The 17,599-nt window shown below is 48.8% G+C and overlaps 1 protein-coding gene across 6 annotated transcripts in view; it reads left to right on the top strand.

The window, feature by feature from the left end:
* Nucleotides 1-4,064: 4,064 nt before the first annotated feature.
* The window catches only part of BOC (BOC cell adhesion associated, oncogene regulated), a 44,351-nt gene continuing 30,816 nt past the window's right edge, over nt 4,065-17,599 (top strand). For 2 of the 6 annotated variants that reach the window (XM_040646483.2, XM_015296544.4), the window contains exons 1-2: nt 4,065-4,190; nt 4,624-4,726. Coding sequence is in view for 2 of the 6 variants with exons in the window: in XM_025143714.2 (XP_024999482.2) it covers nt 4,860-4,959 (100 nt within the window). In the remaining 4 variants the exon portion in view is untranslated. Of the gene's footprint in view, nt 4,191-4,313; nt 4,727-4,844; nt 4,960-17,599 lie in introns of those variants that run through there. The other 4 variants (XM_040646477.2, XM_015296548.4, XM_025143714.2 and 1 more) reach the window with 2 other exon arrangements.

Raw genomic sequence — 17,599 nt, 5'->3', positions numbered from 1 at the left:
TGATCTTAGTTGTCTTTTCCAACCTTAATGATTCCATGATTCTATGATTGGAAGCTATCTGCAGTTTACCCTTGAGATTACACCAGAAATTGTTTGTATTTGAAAGTAATACATCAGCGAACGTGGGATATCTATGTTTGACATCAGTGAGCTACTCACATCCAAGTTTGTGTCCCTGACTTGGGCCCTAACGGTGAAACTAAGCTGACCTCAAGCTGGTTTAGTTCATCCAGCAAAGATTTCCTAATATAGCCAGGCCTCATCTCTTGTCGCCCTGTCCCACCCCCTTCTTTAATTTGGCTCTCATGAGTTTTGATGACTGAATTGCTTCCTTCTTTGTTTCTCTGATTACCTTCTTAATCTTCTGCTCCTGAAAGATGCTTAGATCCTCAATCCCTGTACAAATACACTTTTCTTTCTAAGCTTTTCACCAACCAAACAAGGTTTTATTTGTTTATTTAATTTGACATGCCGGGAGAGAAATGATCCCACTTCCTATGGATTATCGAAGTAACAAATAGCTTTACAAGAGGGTAAACAAAGTAAAACTCATGCTGAAACTCCTTTGAACCAGGGACTTTCATTCACTTCCCCACTTTGAATGGAATCTGCTGCCCTTGGACCGGCTGGCTCCTGGAGTGCAGACTCATGGCCTCCTTGTCCTCCTGTCCTCGTTCATCAGAGTCACTATGAGTTTCCAACAAGTCAGGCACATGGCTGTGAGCTCACCCTGAGAAGGAGAGCTCTCTCCATCTTGCCTTTGGTTCTGTAGCACAATGCTTCCCATGAGGATGCCATTTTTGCAAAGGTTAAGAGCCAGAAAAATGTGGGGGCAAGTCTGGGAGTCCTGATGAAGGCAGGAATGCTGCATTAATTTTTGCTGGGCGCTTTTTCTGACTCAGAGGCTGGCGTGGAAGCATCACTCTGTGCATTCAGAACCACCTGCAAAAGTGGTTCTGAAAAGAAAGAGGCTTGAGTTTGGGCTAAAATGTAGAAGAGCTCGGAGACAGCAGTGCCAGTGGGCTCTCTCCAGGACAACAGCCCCCAGCAGCATGCAAGTCACAGGTTTTCAGGGAATTTAGTCCTGGGGGCTGTAGGCTGTCCCCACCCCCAGCATCCTGTTCTATTTATCGTTCCATCTGTAATTGGAAGGCATGTGTGGATGAATTAAACATAACAGGGCAGATGAGAAAACTCTCCCTCTTAGCTGGCTGAATGAGCAAACTTAACTGAGCCTGTTACCCACTGAGTATCGTACCGACATGCCAGGGTCTGGTTTCCTTTGAGCTCGCCCTTTCATGCGGAGTCCCTCAGTGCCCCCCGCCTTGCTCTGCACAATGTCAAACAGCTGGAGCTCCTCCGGCCCTGAGGAGGAGCCTTTGCATATGATGGCAGCGACAGTGGGAATTTTGCCTGGGATTGCAGAGGGCTGGGGCTGAGGATCAGGATGCTCTGGCAACTCCCAAGGGGGATGAGTCCCCCCGCAAGCCACGCCTGTGGAAAAAGTTTTCAGGGAATGGGGGTAAAGGAGGGGGTTTGGGCCTTCTCACTGCTTTGAACTTCAGCCAGGTCAATGGCACCCTGAGGGCAGTTCTGCTGGGTGGTTTGAAATAAATGGGTGCCAGCCCACAGCTAGTATCCTCAACACAGTGAGAGAGTGGATGTCCACAAGTAGGACTGCTGCTGACTCATCTGGGGGTTCATGGGGGACACAGCTGCAAAAACCATCATTCTGCTCCATCCTCTAGGCATTTTTTCAAGGGAAGAAGAGTAAATGAAGGGTTCTGCTGCACCCCACATTTCCTCCTCCCCAGGGATATACAGGGAAAGTAATCCTGCAGGTCTGCAGTCCTGGCCTTTTTTCCCCTACCATAAAACAAGCCCCAGGGCAATTCTTTGCACAGGGTAGCTTTAATTCTTCTCCCTCCTCTCTTTCTTCCCACCTCTGTAAGCCTAAAAGTCGTCAGGCCTAATTCAATTCCTGTTTTAATTTTGAACAGTTTACGACTGCTCTAAATTAGGAAACCACCGTTTTTCAGACAAGACAGGTGCTAGAGGTCTCAGCACTTGTAAAATTAGGCCACTTAGTGAGGTGTCTACATATGGATTTAGCACCTAAGGACTGCGCTGCTGAGAAACGAAAAGAAAATCTTGGAATCTAGGAAACTGTTTTTTAGAAGATAATTAGACTAAAGTTAATGTGGAGGAAGGAAGTTTGTGTTCAACTTGATAAGTTTACCCGTTTGGGTGCAAGCTGAAGAGCTGTTGATAGGTATTCCCTTGGAACTCCAGAAACCCTGCAGAAAAATCAGTTTTGACATTTTCAGTACCCCTGTCATAAAATAAAGAAACAAGAAACCGAAAACCAAGCATAAAAAGAAAAAAAAAAAAAAAACACCAATAAAAAGTCCTTCAGAACATCCTTACTCATGAGAAATGAGCGAGCTAGGAGTATAGATTCCTCCTACAGGTTTAGGCGAAAAGGAACAACTCTAAAGATAAAGTGAAGATAATCTTTAACTCTTTTACTTCCTTTGACTGAAGGACTTCATATTTAGAAACTACAAATCACATTTATCATCTGTGCTCTGCACAGGGCAAAGGTGTGAGAAACCTTACCACAGTGCGTTAACAATTCTAGTCTGACTTTGCAGTAGCGGAAGATATGTTTTAAACTGACCTTTACTGAAGAGCTTTGAAAGACAGGATTTCTCTGCACCTTTGGGCTAATTTACTAGTATTTATCTTGTTGGGCTTGGGAATTTATATGTTCTTTGGGACGAGGGGAGGCAGTGAGCAGGAGTTGGTTTGGTGTAATCTCAGGGATTGGTGTCATTGCTTCTTTTGAAAATGTGTGCCTCAGATGATTTCCTGAGACCAAGCACCTGCCAGGGACAGTTGGGATAAAAATTCTTCTCCTCCTTGTCCTGCTTTTCTTCATTCACATCACCTTCAGAGAAGCTGTACTTATGGGCTGACTAGGGGAGTCAGTCACTTTCCTTGAAATCAGCCAGCTAAAACCACACATAGTTGACCTCTGTTGGAAGAGACTGTGTTCATTTAGTAAAATATTAACCCCAGCACTTTGAGGGAAAACTGCAGCAGTTTTTAAAATAAGCAGTTGGGCTCATCTTATTTCACCTGCAAAGTACTGCCTCCTACACAGTTATCACTTTCCCTCTTTGTCTGCCTACATTTTTTGTCTCAGATGTCTTGACATCCTCATCCAGATGGTCTGTCCTGAATCCCAAAGCAGCACAAATGGGATATCCTGTCCAGAAGCGAATGAGCCTGTGGGTGATACCAGACAAGTGAAGGACCTCTGGTCCAGACACAACCATTGGTTATGTCTGTGGGGCAGATATGCATTTGAACTCCATTTGCACTAACAGGGAAACTGAGGCACATAGTGATGACAGGGACCTGCCCCAATCCCGCCCTGCATGCCATCGCCAGAGCCAGGAGAAGGGATGTAATTCTCCATCAGATCCTGACGTGGCATGAAGTGTGGTGTGACACAATGGCCCTGCAAAGCTTGCTGTTGATGAACTTTCCTGAAGAGTGTGGACAGCTGAAGTCACCCAGCTTGTGAAGCTCCAGCTGTGCATGGTGGCTCCTACATCCCTTCAGCAGATACCTGCTGGCATCTGGCAGACCAGAGGAAAGCTGTCCTTCCCTGGGAAGCTCAACAGGTGCTTCGTGCAACTCCCCCAAACCCTTCCAGGCTTGGTCCCCACAGAGCAACAAGGTCAGTCGGAAGGCCTATCATGACACCTCCACTGGTATTTATCTCCAGCCTGCTTTCACAGACCAAACATCGCCCCCAGTGACCCCCAGGATCCCACTTGCTCCTGGCACGACCGCAGTGCCCGCGGGCGCTGCCCATCCCACCTGGCTGCAGGCTGGGACAGCGAGGCCAGGCTGCCGTGTCCCCGCCGTGCCGGGGAGCCCTGCCGCCCCCATCCCTCAGGCCACCCCGCTGCCCCAGCGGCCGCCGCGGCCTCCCTGCCGCTCAGGCCAAACTTTTCGGCCCAACTTTCCCGCTTCCGCCTGCCGGGAGGAGTGCGGTGGCCGTGCGGGAGCGGCTCGGCGGGCGTCGGCGGTTGCCGTTCGGGGCGGGCAGCGGTCAGATGATACCGGTTACCGTTACTGCCGTGGGGGGAGCTGGCGGCTGCTGCCCGGTTTTTTAGGTAAGGGGGTTTATTTGGTATTTTCTCTCTCCTCTGGCTCCTCCTCTTCTTCCCTCCTCCTCAGGGGGAGGGGAGGAGGCTAAGGAGCAGGAGTAGCTGGAGCAGGGAATTGTTTGGGAGTTCAGTCATCCAAAAGCTGTCACCCGTATGGAGGGTCTGGCTCCCCGTGCCCCAGCTCCCCTTCCCTCCTCCTCCTCCTCCTTCTCCTCCTCCTCCTCCGCCCGCGCTGCTCTCCCCGCCGCGCCTCCGCTCTGCATATAACCGGCGCAAAACACCGCCAGCACCCCAAGTCCAGGGCCCCTGCCTTCCCCTCCCCTTCTCCCCAAATCAGCCTTTTTCCTTTCTCTCTCTCTCTCTCTCTCTTTTTTCTTTTTCTCTCGTTATTTTCTCTCTCTCTCTCTCTCTCTCTCTGTGTGTGCTGAATTCCCCGCAGATCCGGCCTGGAAGTTCCCAGCTCCTGGAGTTAAGCCTCTTTGTTGCTTCCCTCCGTTTCGGGCACGGCCACGTTCCCCCTGTCTGCTGGGCCCGAGCCCCCGGTGAGTGAAGAGGAGGGGAGCGGGCTGGGGGGCGGCTGCTGGGGGCGGCCACGGGGCACGGGGCTTCCCCACTCCTCACGCCTCGGTAGTGGTGGTGAAGCTTTGTGCTGGAGTTGGGGAAGTTGCTGTCGGGATGCTGGGAAGGGGTCAGCGGACGCGCCAAGGAGCTGACAAGAGAGGAGCGACATCCCGCCAGCCCGTGCCATGTGCGGCTTGGGGTTGTAGTGGCGCAGGTGGGTTTGGGGAGAGGGTCGTCCCCTCCCAGACCTTCCTCCTCAGCCAAGTGGCTTTAGTGGCAGGCCCAGAGCGTGTACACGCTGTGGTGCACTGGCACTTTGCTTAAACCTTCCCCAAAAGCTGGGTCTGCGATGTCTCCCCATCCCCACCACCGGCTGGTCACGGAGCATGTGGTGGAGAGGGGGAGAGGGAAAAGCTGTGTGAAAAGCCGTGTTGCTTCAGCTCTTGTCAAAAGCAGATGGGAGTTTGCAGGCAAGACTCAGCAGAGTTGTTTCGGTGCGTGCTGTGTGAAGGGCTTGTGCTGCTGATGCAGAGAAAAGTGTGGGTGGGTAATCTGCGAGCACAATTTCTGTCCTTTTCTTGTGCAATTGTAGGTTTTTAACTCTGGTGCAAGGACGAGGAGTGATTTGGGTTTGGGGTGGGGGTTTTCTGCTCTGTGGTGGGATGCTGAGGGACTCGTGCCTGTGTGCCTCTTGGCTGCTTGGGCTCTAACTTTGGCAGGTCCTCTTGGTGGTGACTGCAAATGGAAAGTGTGCTGGTGTGCTGGGGGCAGAGCGGGATGCGGGATTGGTAGCTGTGTTCAAATGAAACCTTCTAAAATGCCCCACAGATACTGATGCTTACTTTGAAAAATTATAATAGGCTTTTCCCAATAGCCCCAGCGGGCAAAAGATACTTAATAGAAATCGTGTGTCTTTGAGCACTTCCTCAACTAATTCAGGTACCCCGAGTGTGATTTCACTGGAGTTGTGGGAAACACAGTTCAGGTCTATTAAGGGTTTTTTTTGTTCTTGTTTGTTTTAAAGAAACTCTCTTGACCTCTCTGTAGCATTATGCAAGTGGGATAACAGGCTTCCACACACACTGTGCGCCTGCCTGTAATTCCAGGCGTGTCCTAAGCTGTTTGATTTTCTTGGTGTCCAGTTCTAACTTCTGCATTGCTACTATGGTATCTTTTTGATAAATGCATTTGCAATCTGCCATTAAATTTCTTTTCTCATGGGCTAAAAAATAATCACTGAAAATATTAGGAGGACGTGAGTGCTTTTGCAAATAGGATTTTAACTTAGTTCTCTTCTGAAACTAACTGCCTTGATGTGCTTATGTTTATTGGAGGGCTCTTAAATGTATATGCTTATCTGCATACATGGACAAGACCTTTTTTTAACGGGTTGGATATTGAGGTTTATGGCTCTGGGGAGGATTTCAAGCAGAAACATCTCACAGGTTTGCAAGGAAGATTTGTGCTGTTTATTTAAGTGACCTAAAGAAATGAAGGTGAAATAACTTCCTTTGCTAATAGGAGTCATCTTGGGACCTGCTAAAGTAAATAGGACAATTAGGGAGAGCTGTGAGCTTCCCGCTGAGTGTGTGATACTCTCTGACAAGAAATAAACAGTTTTGTTCTATGTACTTTTCTAAAACACCTATTCCCCAGATATGATTGCAGGACTTTATCTGTTGTGCGCAACACAGGCAAGATCTCAGTAAGTGTTTGCTGAGAGGGCTGGAGTCAGCAATCTTCCCTGCTGGTGTAGTTCCCATTAGGGAAAAATGAAGCAAGTTCATCGGAAGGGTGCGCAGAGGTCTTTGTAGATTTGGAAAACAAGTCCTGTTTTCTCCTTTTCTAATACACATGCATACACATAGGACCATTCTTTGAGAGAAATCTCAGCACAAGTAGCTGAATCCACACACGTCTCTTCTTTGCTTTACACAAAGAAGAAATTTTACAGGTGAATGTACGTGCTACAGAATGGCATGTATGTCTTATGGGTGCTCCCCATGGACTGGAAAATACAGCTTTTCTGTATCGTGTACTGTCATGATAGCCCAGTGAGCACAGGGTGAGAGGCTCTAAACCACTGCACAGTGAAGCTGGGTGCCCCGTGTCTGCTGAGATTTTCTAGCCTGTTGGGTGTAAGACTCAACAGCTCAGAACTCAGTGCTTTTTCAGAGGATGGGTGAATTATTGCCCTCTCCCTCTCACTTTTTGAAGTTCTGTTCTGTTCTGAAAACTAACAGCTCTTTGTGAGCTGGTGGAGCCTCCTGTCCAGCATAGAGCATGCAGGTGGGTCAGGAAAGCGAGTAGCCTATGTGGTCCCCATCTTACCCAGAGATTGGACGGGATGCTTCCTTTCCTTGGTGAAGAGCAGATCTGAATTTTTGCAGTTTCTCTTCATTGTTACTGGGTGACTACGCTTGATTAAAATGCCAACAAATCCACCTGTCAGTGCTTCCTGGCCTCTTCCTTAATTGTGTGTCCTCACAAGCACAGTCTGAGACCCTACGTGACAAATCCCTATTACTTCTGCCTGGGTTGATGAGCAACAGAGGCAGAAGGACATTCTTCAGGTGGAAGCACAGGTTTGAATGTCGAGCTGCTTGGACTGCCCACAGCCAATGCATGTGCATTGCACAAGCTTAAACAGCTTCCTTTGTAGCCCCATGCCTCGGTCTCCCACTGTAGAAAATGGTGCAGAACCCTGTGCAGATGGGGTGAGAGCTGCGGCAGGGCAGTTGTTGGAATTATCATGGCAGCCAGTGGCACCAGCCCTCGTGTCTCTCAGGGCAGAGCTCCAGCTCAGTCAGTCTCAGTGACTCAGCCCACAAGAAGTTGGAGCAGCAGCAGGCCAGCGTAGCTCTGGCTTAACAGAAGTTTCTTGGGCCATAAATAATGGTAGATTGGTCATTCTAATGCCTTGGTCATTGAATGCCTTGGAAAAGTGGGGAGCAATTCCCTTGGACTTCTTTATGTACAGATGTGTTTCAGTGCATTACTGCTATCATGTTACGGACCGGGGATTGCAGATCTCTTGGTTCAAAGCATTGCCTTCCAGGCCAAAAACTTTGTGCTGTAGAGTCTGCTGTTAGGATGGGATATCCCACAACGCAGAAGCTCTCTTGCAAAACCTTTGCAGACTTCCTGTTTCTGGTTAGACCGAAAACATCCTGAGGGAGAAACCTGCTGCTGTGTACTCTGGTGCTCCTGTGGTCAGTCCCAGCTTAAAAGGCTGTGGCTTCTTACAGTGCCTAGGCCACAAGGATGGTTTGAGGAGAGTAACAAATAAAGGAGTTGCAGGTCCTGGTGAAGATCACTTTCTATTTTTCTAAATGTGTTTTGGGTGACTGTTGGACAAAACGCATCGCAAACGTCTTTTTCTTATTTCCTGCTCTTTGGTTTCGTCCTTCTTGGCCCTGAATCATACGGCATTGTTTCCGTTGCTTCGTTGGCTGAACGCAGTGCTCAGAGCTTCGTTTCTGGAGGCAGCGCTTGCAGGATGGGAAGCTTCTAAAATTTGCTTTGTGTGCATATTTGCGCTTCAGAGTTTTTAAAATCTCCCCTCTGTAGGAGCGTGGGCTCCAGCAACACAGCTGCAGGAGTGTTGGTGGAAAGTGGAGACAAAAATGGTGTGAGCACAGTGGGAGCGAGCTGGCTGAGGAGCTCAGAGAGCTGCTGTTGTGAGGGAAAAGCCCACAGCGCTCACATGGTTCTGGAGGGTTTTGTACACGAACAGGGAACAGACCGCTGCCTTGAGGAGCCTGCATGCTCCTTTTATTGAATGGCCTCTTTTCGTCCCTGAAAAAGGCCAAACTGGCTGAGGGACTCAGCTGGCCCCGGTGGAGCTGTTAGCGGAGCACCTGGCGCACTGAGGCTCTGTGCTGAGAGGGGCTCTCGGGGCTGCTCTCCTGCCTTGCAAGAGTGCTCCAGGAAGAGCCAGAGCCAATTTATTTTGGCTCTGGTGGGACCTATGGAGGAAAATGTGCTTCAGGGAGCGTGTGGGACGTGCTCAAGCTTCTTCGCCCTCTCTGTGGGCAGCATGCCAGCACAGAGGTGAGAGCCAAACTTTACCCTCGCTTTCAGCTTGGCTGCTCTGGGGAAGCTGCTGACCCATGGCCAAAGCCTCCTCTAAGCCCCCCCTATAGACGTGGGGAGTGCGACTGCACCTTGTGTCCATGCAGCGGGTTGGAGGCTGGCTGAGCCAAGTCCAAACCATGCAGCAGCATGTTGCCCCTGTGAAAACCCACTGTTGCTGAGATCACAGGGCTCTGGGGCTGTGGGCTCTCTATATGTCTGTGGAAGCCAGATGGTGGCTTGGAAACCAGTCACTTGTTGTGAGCTTCTGTGGCATAGGCAATAAGACCCAAGCCCCATGGCGGCAATGCCATTTTTGTGCAGCAGAGTCTACAAGAAGATTAGCCAGCAAATCCTACTCTTACATAGAGCCATGGTCCTACAGCCCTACCAAATGCAAGGAAGTACTCACTGGCCACAATGTCAGTGAATCTGAGCAAGCTTGTGTGTCTAAAGACTGTGCAGTGAGCCCCTCTCCTGTGTTGTTGTTTTCTTTTAGTCAGAGGAGTGGAGAGGGAAAGGATGTGAAGATCCCTGTTAGTGTTGTGTCTTCAGCTTTGAAAAAGATAGGTTAGGTAGAGCCTTGCGGATCAGTATGTTGAGTGTATTAAGAAAATTTACACAGATATAAACCTACAGAGGTAATATTTGAGAAATAAACCCCAAATGTGGATACAGTGGCCTGGAATATAGCATTTATATGAAAAAGGCACATGCCTCTGGTAATGTCTCTATGGTTTATTTTGCTACATTTAGGTAGAGCAGCCCCCTTGCTTAGCCATGCTTTTGCTGCAGGGAGGTGAGGAGAGCTGGGTTCTGCTCTCTGCCTTGCAAACTTTTGCCCACTTTGGGGCAAGTTGCTCTTTGCCTCAGCTCTTCACCTGCAGAACCTGTGAGTGGCACTTCCCTGCCTCCTGGTGGTGCTGAGGGTAGATCTGCTCGAGATGCAGAGACGCCGTGGCTTTGCTGGCTGCTGAGAAGGCTCTCTGGTTAGGACCACTGTTGGTTTCAGCAGAGAACCTCCTGTGGTGTTGGTAGCCCGATGGGAGGCTCTGCGGTCACCTCTGGGGATATCCATCCGTGCATGCGGGGTGGATGTGGGCTCTGGTTTTGGTCGGGAGGGTAGGCTTGGTGTCAAGCTGCTCTCTGAGCTCGACCCCTGGGGAGTCTAGCGTAGGTAGCAGCACTGCAGCTGCAGTGAATTTATGACTCCGGTCTGCAGTGGTACAGAGAAGCCATTGTAATCTTATGTACTGTACAGTGTATATCTCAACGAGAGAAGTGGCTCCTGTTTTTTTTTTTTTCTCCTCCTCTCCATCCTTTCACGTCTAGCTTTATGAAGTTCCACCCCTTAAATTGCAAATTTGGCCTTATCTTCAAAGAAGGCCTTTGGTGCCAAGGTTTTAAAGGTGGGGAGGAGGCAAGAGCAAAAACATAATCCATTAACAGCCCAGTTGCCAGAGAAAATGTTTTTTAAAACAAAATCTGAAACTTTAGTGTTCGAGATCCAACGCCAAGATTGAATACAAGTATGGGCCTTGTCCCCCAAGAGTGACAGCACTGGGAATATGCTGGCAGACACCATGGAACGAGGATTCTTGTGCATGCACGCACACAAATAGACAATTATTTAGAAGCCAATGGAGTTCTGGATGCCGAATAATAATTTACTTCATCTAGTGCCTTCTGTTCCAAGTTGCTCCCCAAGCTGCAGCTGACGTGGAGAAGCCTTCTCACTGCTCCAGCCCTCTGCTGGATGGCAGCCCCCCCTGGGGCAGGATGGCAGTGCTTGCCTGCACGTTCCTCAGCCGTGGGTGGTAGAAAGGGTGAGCTGGCCCCACTTCTCCAGAGCCTGGCACTGTCAGCAAGTGATTCCTTTGGGCCCCTTGAATCTAAGATGATGGGAATGTGATTTATTTTTTTATTTTCCCAATGAACGCTGCTTGTTTAACAAACGCAAGCTCTGTCAGATTGAAGAGGTGGGTTTGAATCACAGTAAAAGCAGAGGTTTCCAAAAACATGCTGGGTGGGATTTTTCAAAAGCACCTTGGGGTGACTTAACTATACTTACTGAGATGTGTGCGTTGAGGGGCTGGACAGCTCTCCCCTTGCTTTTAAATACAAGGTCACTCTTGGCACATCTGTGGGATGGTCCCACTGTCACCAGTGTAGCAGCTGCACAAATCATTCCCAAACACCTACTCTCACATGGAAATGTAATCTTTACTTCAAAAGTCCGTCAGATATGGTTGCCTTGCCAGCAGAGAGGGTAGAGGCCTCAAGCTGATGGTCAGTTATTCTCTACAACCTTGCAGCATGTTAGCTTGGTGAGATGAAAGATGCTAGAGAAGGGGGGTTGGTACAAACATGTGAAGCTATGTGATGAAGACCAGCCAACCCTGTGTCTTGTGAGGCAGGCAGCAGTCTATCAGTGAGAGCTAGCTGCACTTGCCTGGTACACAAACACACAATACAACCTGTGGAGCCCCACTGATTGCCCTATGAGGTCTGCTGACTTCTGTGCAAGCAAGAGTCAACTTTTTACATAAGGCACTAAAATAGGCAGCAAAATGCTTGCTACATAAACAGTTGGGTTTTCTTTGTGATTTCCTTGACTGGAGATTTGGGGAGGAGAAAGAAGCATGAAGAAAGACAATGTCAAGAGCAAAGTGGCAGATCATATTTAGCGTTGATGTCTGATCACCTCACCTGCACTCTGCCCTATACTCTGACCCCTGGGATAGCTTCAGACCTACAAGCCACTTCAAAGAACCACCTTTACAAAAATTTCCCAAACTAGTGACCAAGAAAACAAGCAAAGATTTCAGCAGCCACAAAAATTTGAGTATAACCCAGTTTTTGCATAGCTTAAGCATTGAAGATAAGTAGAGTTTTCTCAACATTGGCTCTCTGGGTGAAGGCCTGAGGAAGACCTGCCATGCTGTCTTCCCCCCCCCCTCCATACTGCAGTAGTGGTGTAAAGGTTTAACCAAGACTGGGACCCAGCTATGTTAGACACTGCCAGCCTGTAGTGGGAGACAGTTCCTATATCTTCATTCAAAACAGCAAGACAAATGGAGAATGGGAGATAAAAGTAAAGCATGAAAAGGAACATGCGTGCCTTGGGGTCACTCAGCACATCAGGGCTGGAGATTAGTGCAGACCTCATGTTTCCTGATAGCCCCTCATTGGGCTTTTGGTGTTGGTAGTGTCTTGCTGCTGTGGAGGCCTGCAGTAGCGTGTGTCTGAAGGGGAAGGAAAGGAGCCAGGTCTGCCTTCAGTTCTCCTTGTCAGCTGGTTTTCACTCGTGGCACGGTGCTTTGAAAGACAGCTGGGAGAGCAAAGAGCCAGTGTAGTAAATGTGCACACTGCAAGCAAAATGATCTAATTACATCAATGCTGTGTACCTTCTTTCTTGGGGTCCTGGGACCATGCTCTGGAGGGACTGGCTCTTGGTACCCGAGATGAGGATGAGGATGTACAGGAGTGCCCAAATGCTAACCAACTGCCTGTGGGACATGAGCAGAGCCTGGCTTCATGGGGAAATGGGAACTATCTCTCAAAAGAGGATAGGACTGCTTCCCCCCTCACTTTCCTGTCCGACTTGCAGTGCTAAGTTTTAGGGAGCAGGTGGGAATGCATATTTATTCTCCTCTGGCACCTGTGTGTTTGTGAAGAGCTGTGAGCAAACCCTTTTGGAGGGCTGCCCGTGGCTATGTCCTGCTGTGAGTGAGCAAAAGTATCAGCTGCAGTTGGAGGCTTCTTGCACAGAGGAATGCTTTGAAATGTTGTTTTAATGGCATCATATTGCCAAAGGCTCTTTGTGGCGGGGTGAAGGAGATGACTCCTTCCCCTGATCTGCAGAGAGTCTGTTTGAAGCAGGACTCATCTGTTTTGCAAGTGGGTTTTATTCTGCCCTCTGCAAGCAAAGTAATTTAATTACAGGAGAGATCACTGATGAAGTATTTGGGCCCTCATGGCTCCTCACTGGCTCAGTAAGTGCCTTTGGAGCAGGAAGATAGTGGGAGATGCCAGACAGCTGCACAGGTAAAGAGTTTTCTTCAGTGCTTTTTGGTGCCAGCTCACTGCTTGTTCATGAAGGACCATGAAGAGGCACAGATATAGTTTCTGTCCCACTGAATTGGGCAGGCTGAGAGATGGGGAAGGTGTCAAAAAAACATGTTGTGGCACCTATCTGTCCTCATTCTTAGTGAAAATAACTTCTTCCAGCATGCACGTCCCCCTCAATTCTGCAATGGGGAGGGAGAATGGGATTACAGTGGGTCCTGCACCCATTCCCTGAGTGCGTGCTGCCTCATAAAGGGTGTGGGGGCTGCAACCGAGCCCTCGCATCTCCCTCATTCCCAATTTTTGGGCTTTAATTTCCTCTCTTCTGCCTGAGATCCCTGTGCCAGGTCTGAGATAGACTTGTTGGGTGAAATCTCAAAGGCCCCTGTCCTTACTTGTTTTGGGGAGGGCACAAGCCGCTGGCAGTGCCTTCCTGCTGCTGGAGCAGGGCTCCCAGCCCTAGCTGACCCGGAGCGAGCAGGGCTCTGGCATGTTGGAGCGGGTTCTGGGAGCCCTTGCCTGGGCAGGCAGGGCTGCAGCTTCCCTGCAGGTTGTTTTGGAGGTGAACCAGCCTCTCTGCAAAGTAGAGCCACCTCTCTGCTTCCACTGCTCACCCGTCAGGCAGATCGGGGCTCAGAGGTTCAGAGAGATGGATCTCCACCAAGGTTTCTGATCTTGTGATATTTAGTGGGCTCAGGGGGGTTCGTGTCCTTACAGGTGGCTGGGGAGGCAGCTTAGTGAGGCCTACAAACGTGCCTGCAGCGTGCAGTGGGGTGCCAGCATCTGCAAGGGGAGTGCCACCAGCAGAGTGAGAGAGCTCCAGGTCTGTCAGTGAGCTGCAGCAAGGGAGCCTCATCTGGGAGCCTGCAGCCTTGGGCTTTGAGCGCTTTCTGCTGAGTCAATGGACAAGTAAAAGTTGGGGTAGATAAGGGCTGGGAAATCTAAAATAAAGATCCTTAGAAAGGTACAGCTGGAATGGACTTCAGGAAATCACCTCCACCACAGGTTCCTTGTGTGCTGTCTCTGAGGGTCTTAACTACTGAGGCCCTTACTTGGGGGCTGCAAAAAAGCCTCATTTTCCATGTAGCACTTCTGCAGTCAATAGATAAAACAGGCAGAGATTCCCCTGTGGGTATTACAGCAGAGGCTTTCCAGGGCTGAGGTACAGAGCCCCATATGCTGCGATGGGTCAGTTTCCCTCTCACATGAGGGAAGATGCTCCTACCAGATGTTTGTTATCGGCAAAGTGAGGGGGGCTGGAAAATAGACAGGCTTCAGCTGGTGAGAAGCTGAGAAGCACAGAGGGAAATTGTCATTGTTTCCCTATTAGGCTTGTAGAGGGAATTCTGGAAGCTGTTTTTTAGCCCATTGTTACAGTTTATGCGCATATAGCTTGTATTTTCGTGAGAGACTTTTAACTCCTGAAGCATGTTGGAGATGAGACTATACCAGAATACTTTCCTTCACCCATCCCAGGATAAAGTATGGCAGATGCTCAAGATAATAAATGGTTGATATTGGTGATTCTGAGGTTGGATTTCCCCCGTACGGGTGAGTTTTCCCTGTTGCTTCAGGGGGTGGGACAAAGTCCTTATTCCTTTCCACTTCTAATATTGGCTGTAAGGTCCATGGCCAGCAGACAGTATTTAACATAATCTGGGGGGGGATCGCATTGGGGTATTAAGTGAGCTGCTCTACAGTTGCTCTGAACAGTGAAAGTTTTTTCTAGGGGTATTTGGTGCTCTGGGACAGTCACAGACTTCCCGTCTCAAAGAAAGCGTTGACAGTCTCTGTAAGCAATTAGGGATACATTCCTTGAGGCAGAGGATGTCTTTTTATTGTAGTTTCAGAGAGTACCTAATAACGTTGTATTGAAAGAGTCTCTGTAAAATAAGAGAATCAAATGTTCCTTGTTTTTCCTTTACTGGACAGGTAACGTAAGGATCTTTGGAAAACCCAAAGAGTCGTCTTTCTGTTGCTGTTCTGTTTTCTCAGTAAAGAACTGAGCACATACCAGGTTTGCTGTGTCTTTTAAGAATTTCTTGTGCTGAACTGTATACTTTCATAAGTGGATGGTAGGCTGCTGTCTGTTCTGCATCTCCCACGGTCAACCCCTCATGGTCTGGTGGCTGGTTGTGGTGTGTCACTGCTTCTCCCCACTCTCTTCATTAGGTCCAATCTTCTCCAAAAGTGACTAAGCATATAAAACAGGGATTGGATTTTGTTGGCTTTTTTGTTGTTTTTCCTTCTCCCCCATTCTAGAACAGGCACTGACCACAGTCATGCATTTGTTTTTCTCTCTTGCTTCCAAATGCAGTCACATAACAATAGTTTGGAAAAAAAATATTGGAAGCAATTTGCTCATGAATTTGTTTCCTTTTTTGGGCTACACAAAGTGAGTTAGCATTCGGGTGAGGAGGCCCCGAGCTCCAAACCATCTTTCCCAGTGTTTAAATGAGCTCCAGCCTGGTCAGATGAGATGTACCATGGAAAGGCAGACTTTTGGGTGCAAGATCTTCTATTGCTCTGTGTGCAAAGCCTCAGGCTGGGGGCCTTTTTTTCAGATGCCCTCAAGACATTAATTACTATTTACGTAGCAAAGAAGTCTTGCACAGACACTGCTCATATGGGTTTTGTCTGCCTCTGGTACTCAGGGGAAGGGCTGGAGGAGAGAAGCTGGCTCCCCTCTCGGTCTTCTTCAGAAGTGGGTGTCTGTTTGCTTTCCTTAACGGATTGTTAATAGGAGATGGTGGGTGTTGTTGTAGTTCTTACTGCTTTATGCAGGATGTCGTGACAGGTGGTGGTTTTGAATATTTTCCACAGCTGTAGAAACAGATTATTCTCTGAAACAAGTTCAGAAGGATGGAGGAGTGAGAGCTGATGACAGGTGGGATGATCTGCAGAAGGAAGACAGACCAGGGCACCAAGTAGTACCCTGACAAGGAGCAGGAAAAGAAGTATTTTGCAAATGGGACTGGGGGATGTGTTTTCAGTGTCTGGATCTTTGGGTCTTAAGGGAAAGTACCACCTTTAACAAGACACACGGAAGCTCAACAGATGGGACAAGGACAAGCACGCGATTGCTATGCTGGTCAGGAGGGTGCTCGGTTGTTAAAATCTCGAATAGTGAAGGCAGTGAAATCTCAGACTTTCTTCCACAGTTCAGTGGATTTCATCCTTAGAGAAAAAGGGAGTATGTAAGGCTTACGCGAAGCAGAGAGAATGCCATTTGACAAAGGCTGGACCGGTAGGTGAAGTTTTCAGATCGCAGGAATTTTCCTTCAAGTGTTTATTTATTTATGGCTTCACTGAAAGAAATTTTGGACCAGCTGTGTTTAAAAATATAGCAGTAATGAGATACTTAAAAAGGGAGTTAATCTCTCTCCCTCTCCAACCTGCTGCGGGCTGCCGGTAGTGTGAGCAAGCCCTGGGGCATCGCAGCCCTGCTAGCCAGAGTCACGCTGCAGAAAGCCAAACCCCAGGAGGAAGCACCAGCAAGCAGTGGGATATAGGATGCCACAGAGGCTGCCCTTTGGTCACCCTCCAGGGGCAGCAGGTTCAGGCTGCTGGGGCTCCCTGGCTCCCTCAGGGCAGCAAGGCATGGTTTCTGACTGCTGCTGGGGAGCCTTGAACTGTCTCTGACAGCCCTGATGGGGAAACGCGGGAATGAGGAGGAGGGGAAACCGAGGCCTTTTGTACTGAGGGAACAAAAAACATCCTCTGCGTGTCTCTGGGTTCAGCGTTTGCAGACTCTCTAAACTGGACTGGGTTTTTTTGTTTTTGTTTTTGTTTGTCTTTTAAATGCTTCTTTAACTGATGTGATTTTTTAGAATATTTTTTATTTTTGGCTGGAGGGTGTCTGTTTGGGAGACAGAGTCTGTCTGGGGCTCTTCGTTTGGCCCATCCAACTTATCCACAGAGCACGCACAAGCCATCTGCAGGCTGTATTTCCTCTAGGATTCCCTATGGCTTTTCCATGGCCAAGCCTCCATGTTTAGTAAGAAGACAGAAGGGCTAACATGGGCAGGCTGGCTGTGCTGCATCCTTCAGCCCTCTGCTGATGACGGCTCGGGGGGTGGTTTGGCCTTGGTACCGTGCTGATACAGAATGCTTGAAGTGTGGCTCCCAGGATGAGCAAAAGGGAAGAAGAACATTTGGTCTCCATCAGCCCTGGATGCCGTTTTCTTGCCATCCAGGAGAGCTACAGCTGAGAGCAGTAAAAAATGTATGTGGTGGTAGGCAGGAAAACAACTTGAGGAAGAAGATGCTTCTTCTGGTGATGGTGGGGTGGCATGCAATGGTCTGGGAAGGCAAAGTAAGTTGGTTTGAGCCCAGGTGAAAGACTGTGCAGAGAAGTCTTGTCTCCTCTGGGCCCGTTGGTTTTGGCTCCTGGCTGATGTGAGAAGAGAAAAATCTCTTCTCCCCACTGTTTCCTTTCTCATCCACTGGTAGCTAAGCAAGATTCAATTTTAATGACTTCCCTCTACTCTCTCTGCTTCCTCCCTCCCTGCCCCACACATGCCTTTTTTTTTTTTAATATTATTTTTTAAGGCATTTCTTTTTGGCAAGAGTTAAAACACAAGCAGCGTTTGGACCAAGATGAAAACAGTTGAGGAACATGTTGGGCAGTGTAATGCTTTGTTCTGAGTTCAGGGGGAGAAGAAGGGGAAGCGAAGGGGGAAGGGATGTCATTTCCCAGATGGGGACCCTGC

Source organism: Gallus gallus, chromosome 1, assembly GCF_016699485.2.
Source record: "Gallus gallus isolate bGalGal1 chromosome 1, bGalGal1.mat.broiler.GRCg7b, whole genome shotgun sequence".
Taxonomy (NCBI): domain Eukaryota; kingdom Metazoa; phylum Chordata; class Aves; order Galliformes; family Phasianidae; genus Gallus; species Gallus gallus.
The sequence above is the reverse complement of the archived record's forward strand: the minus strand, read 5'-3'. Positions and strand labels throughout refer to the sequence as shown.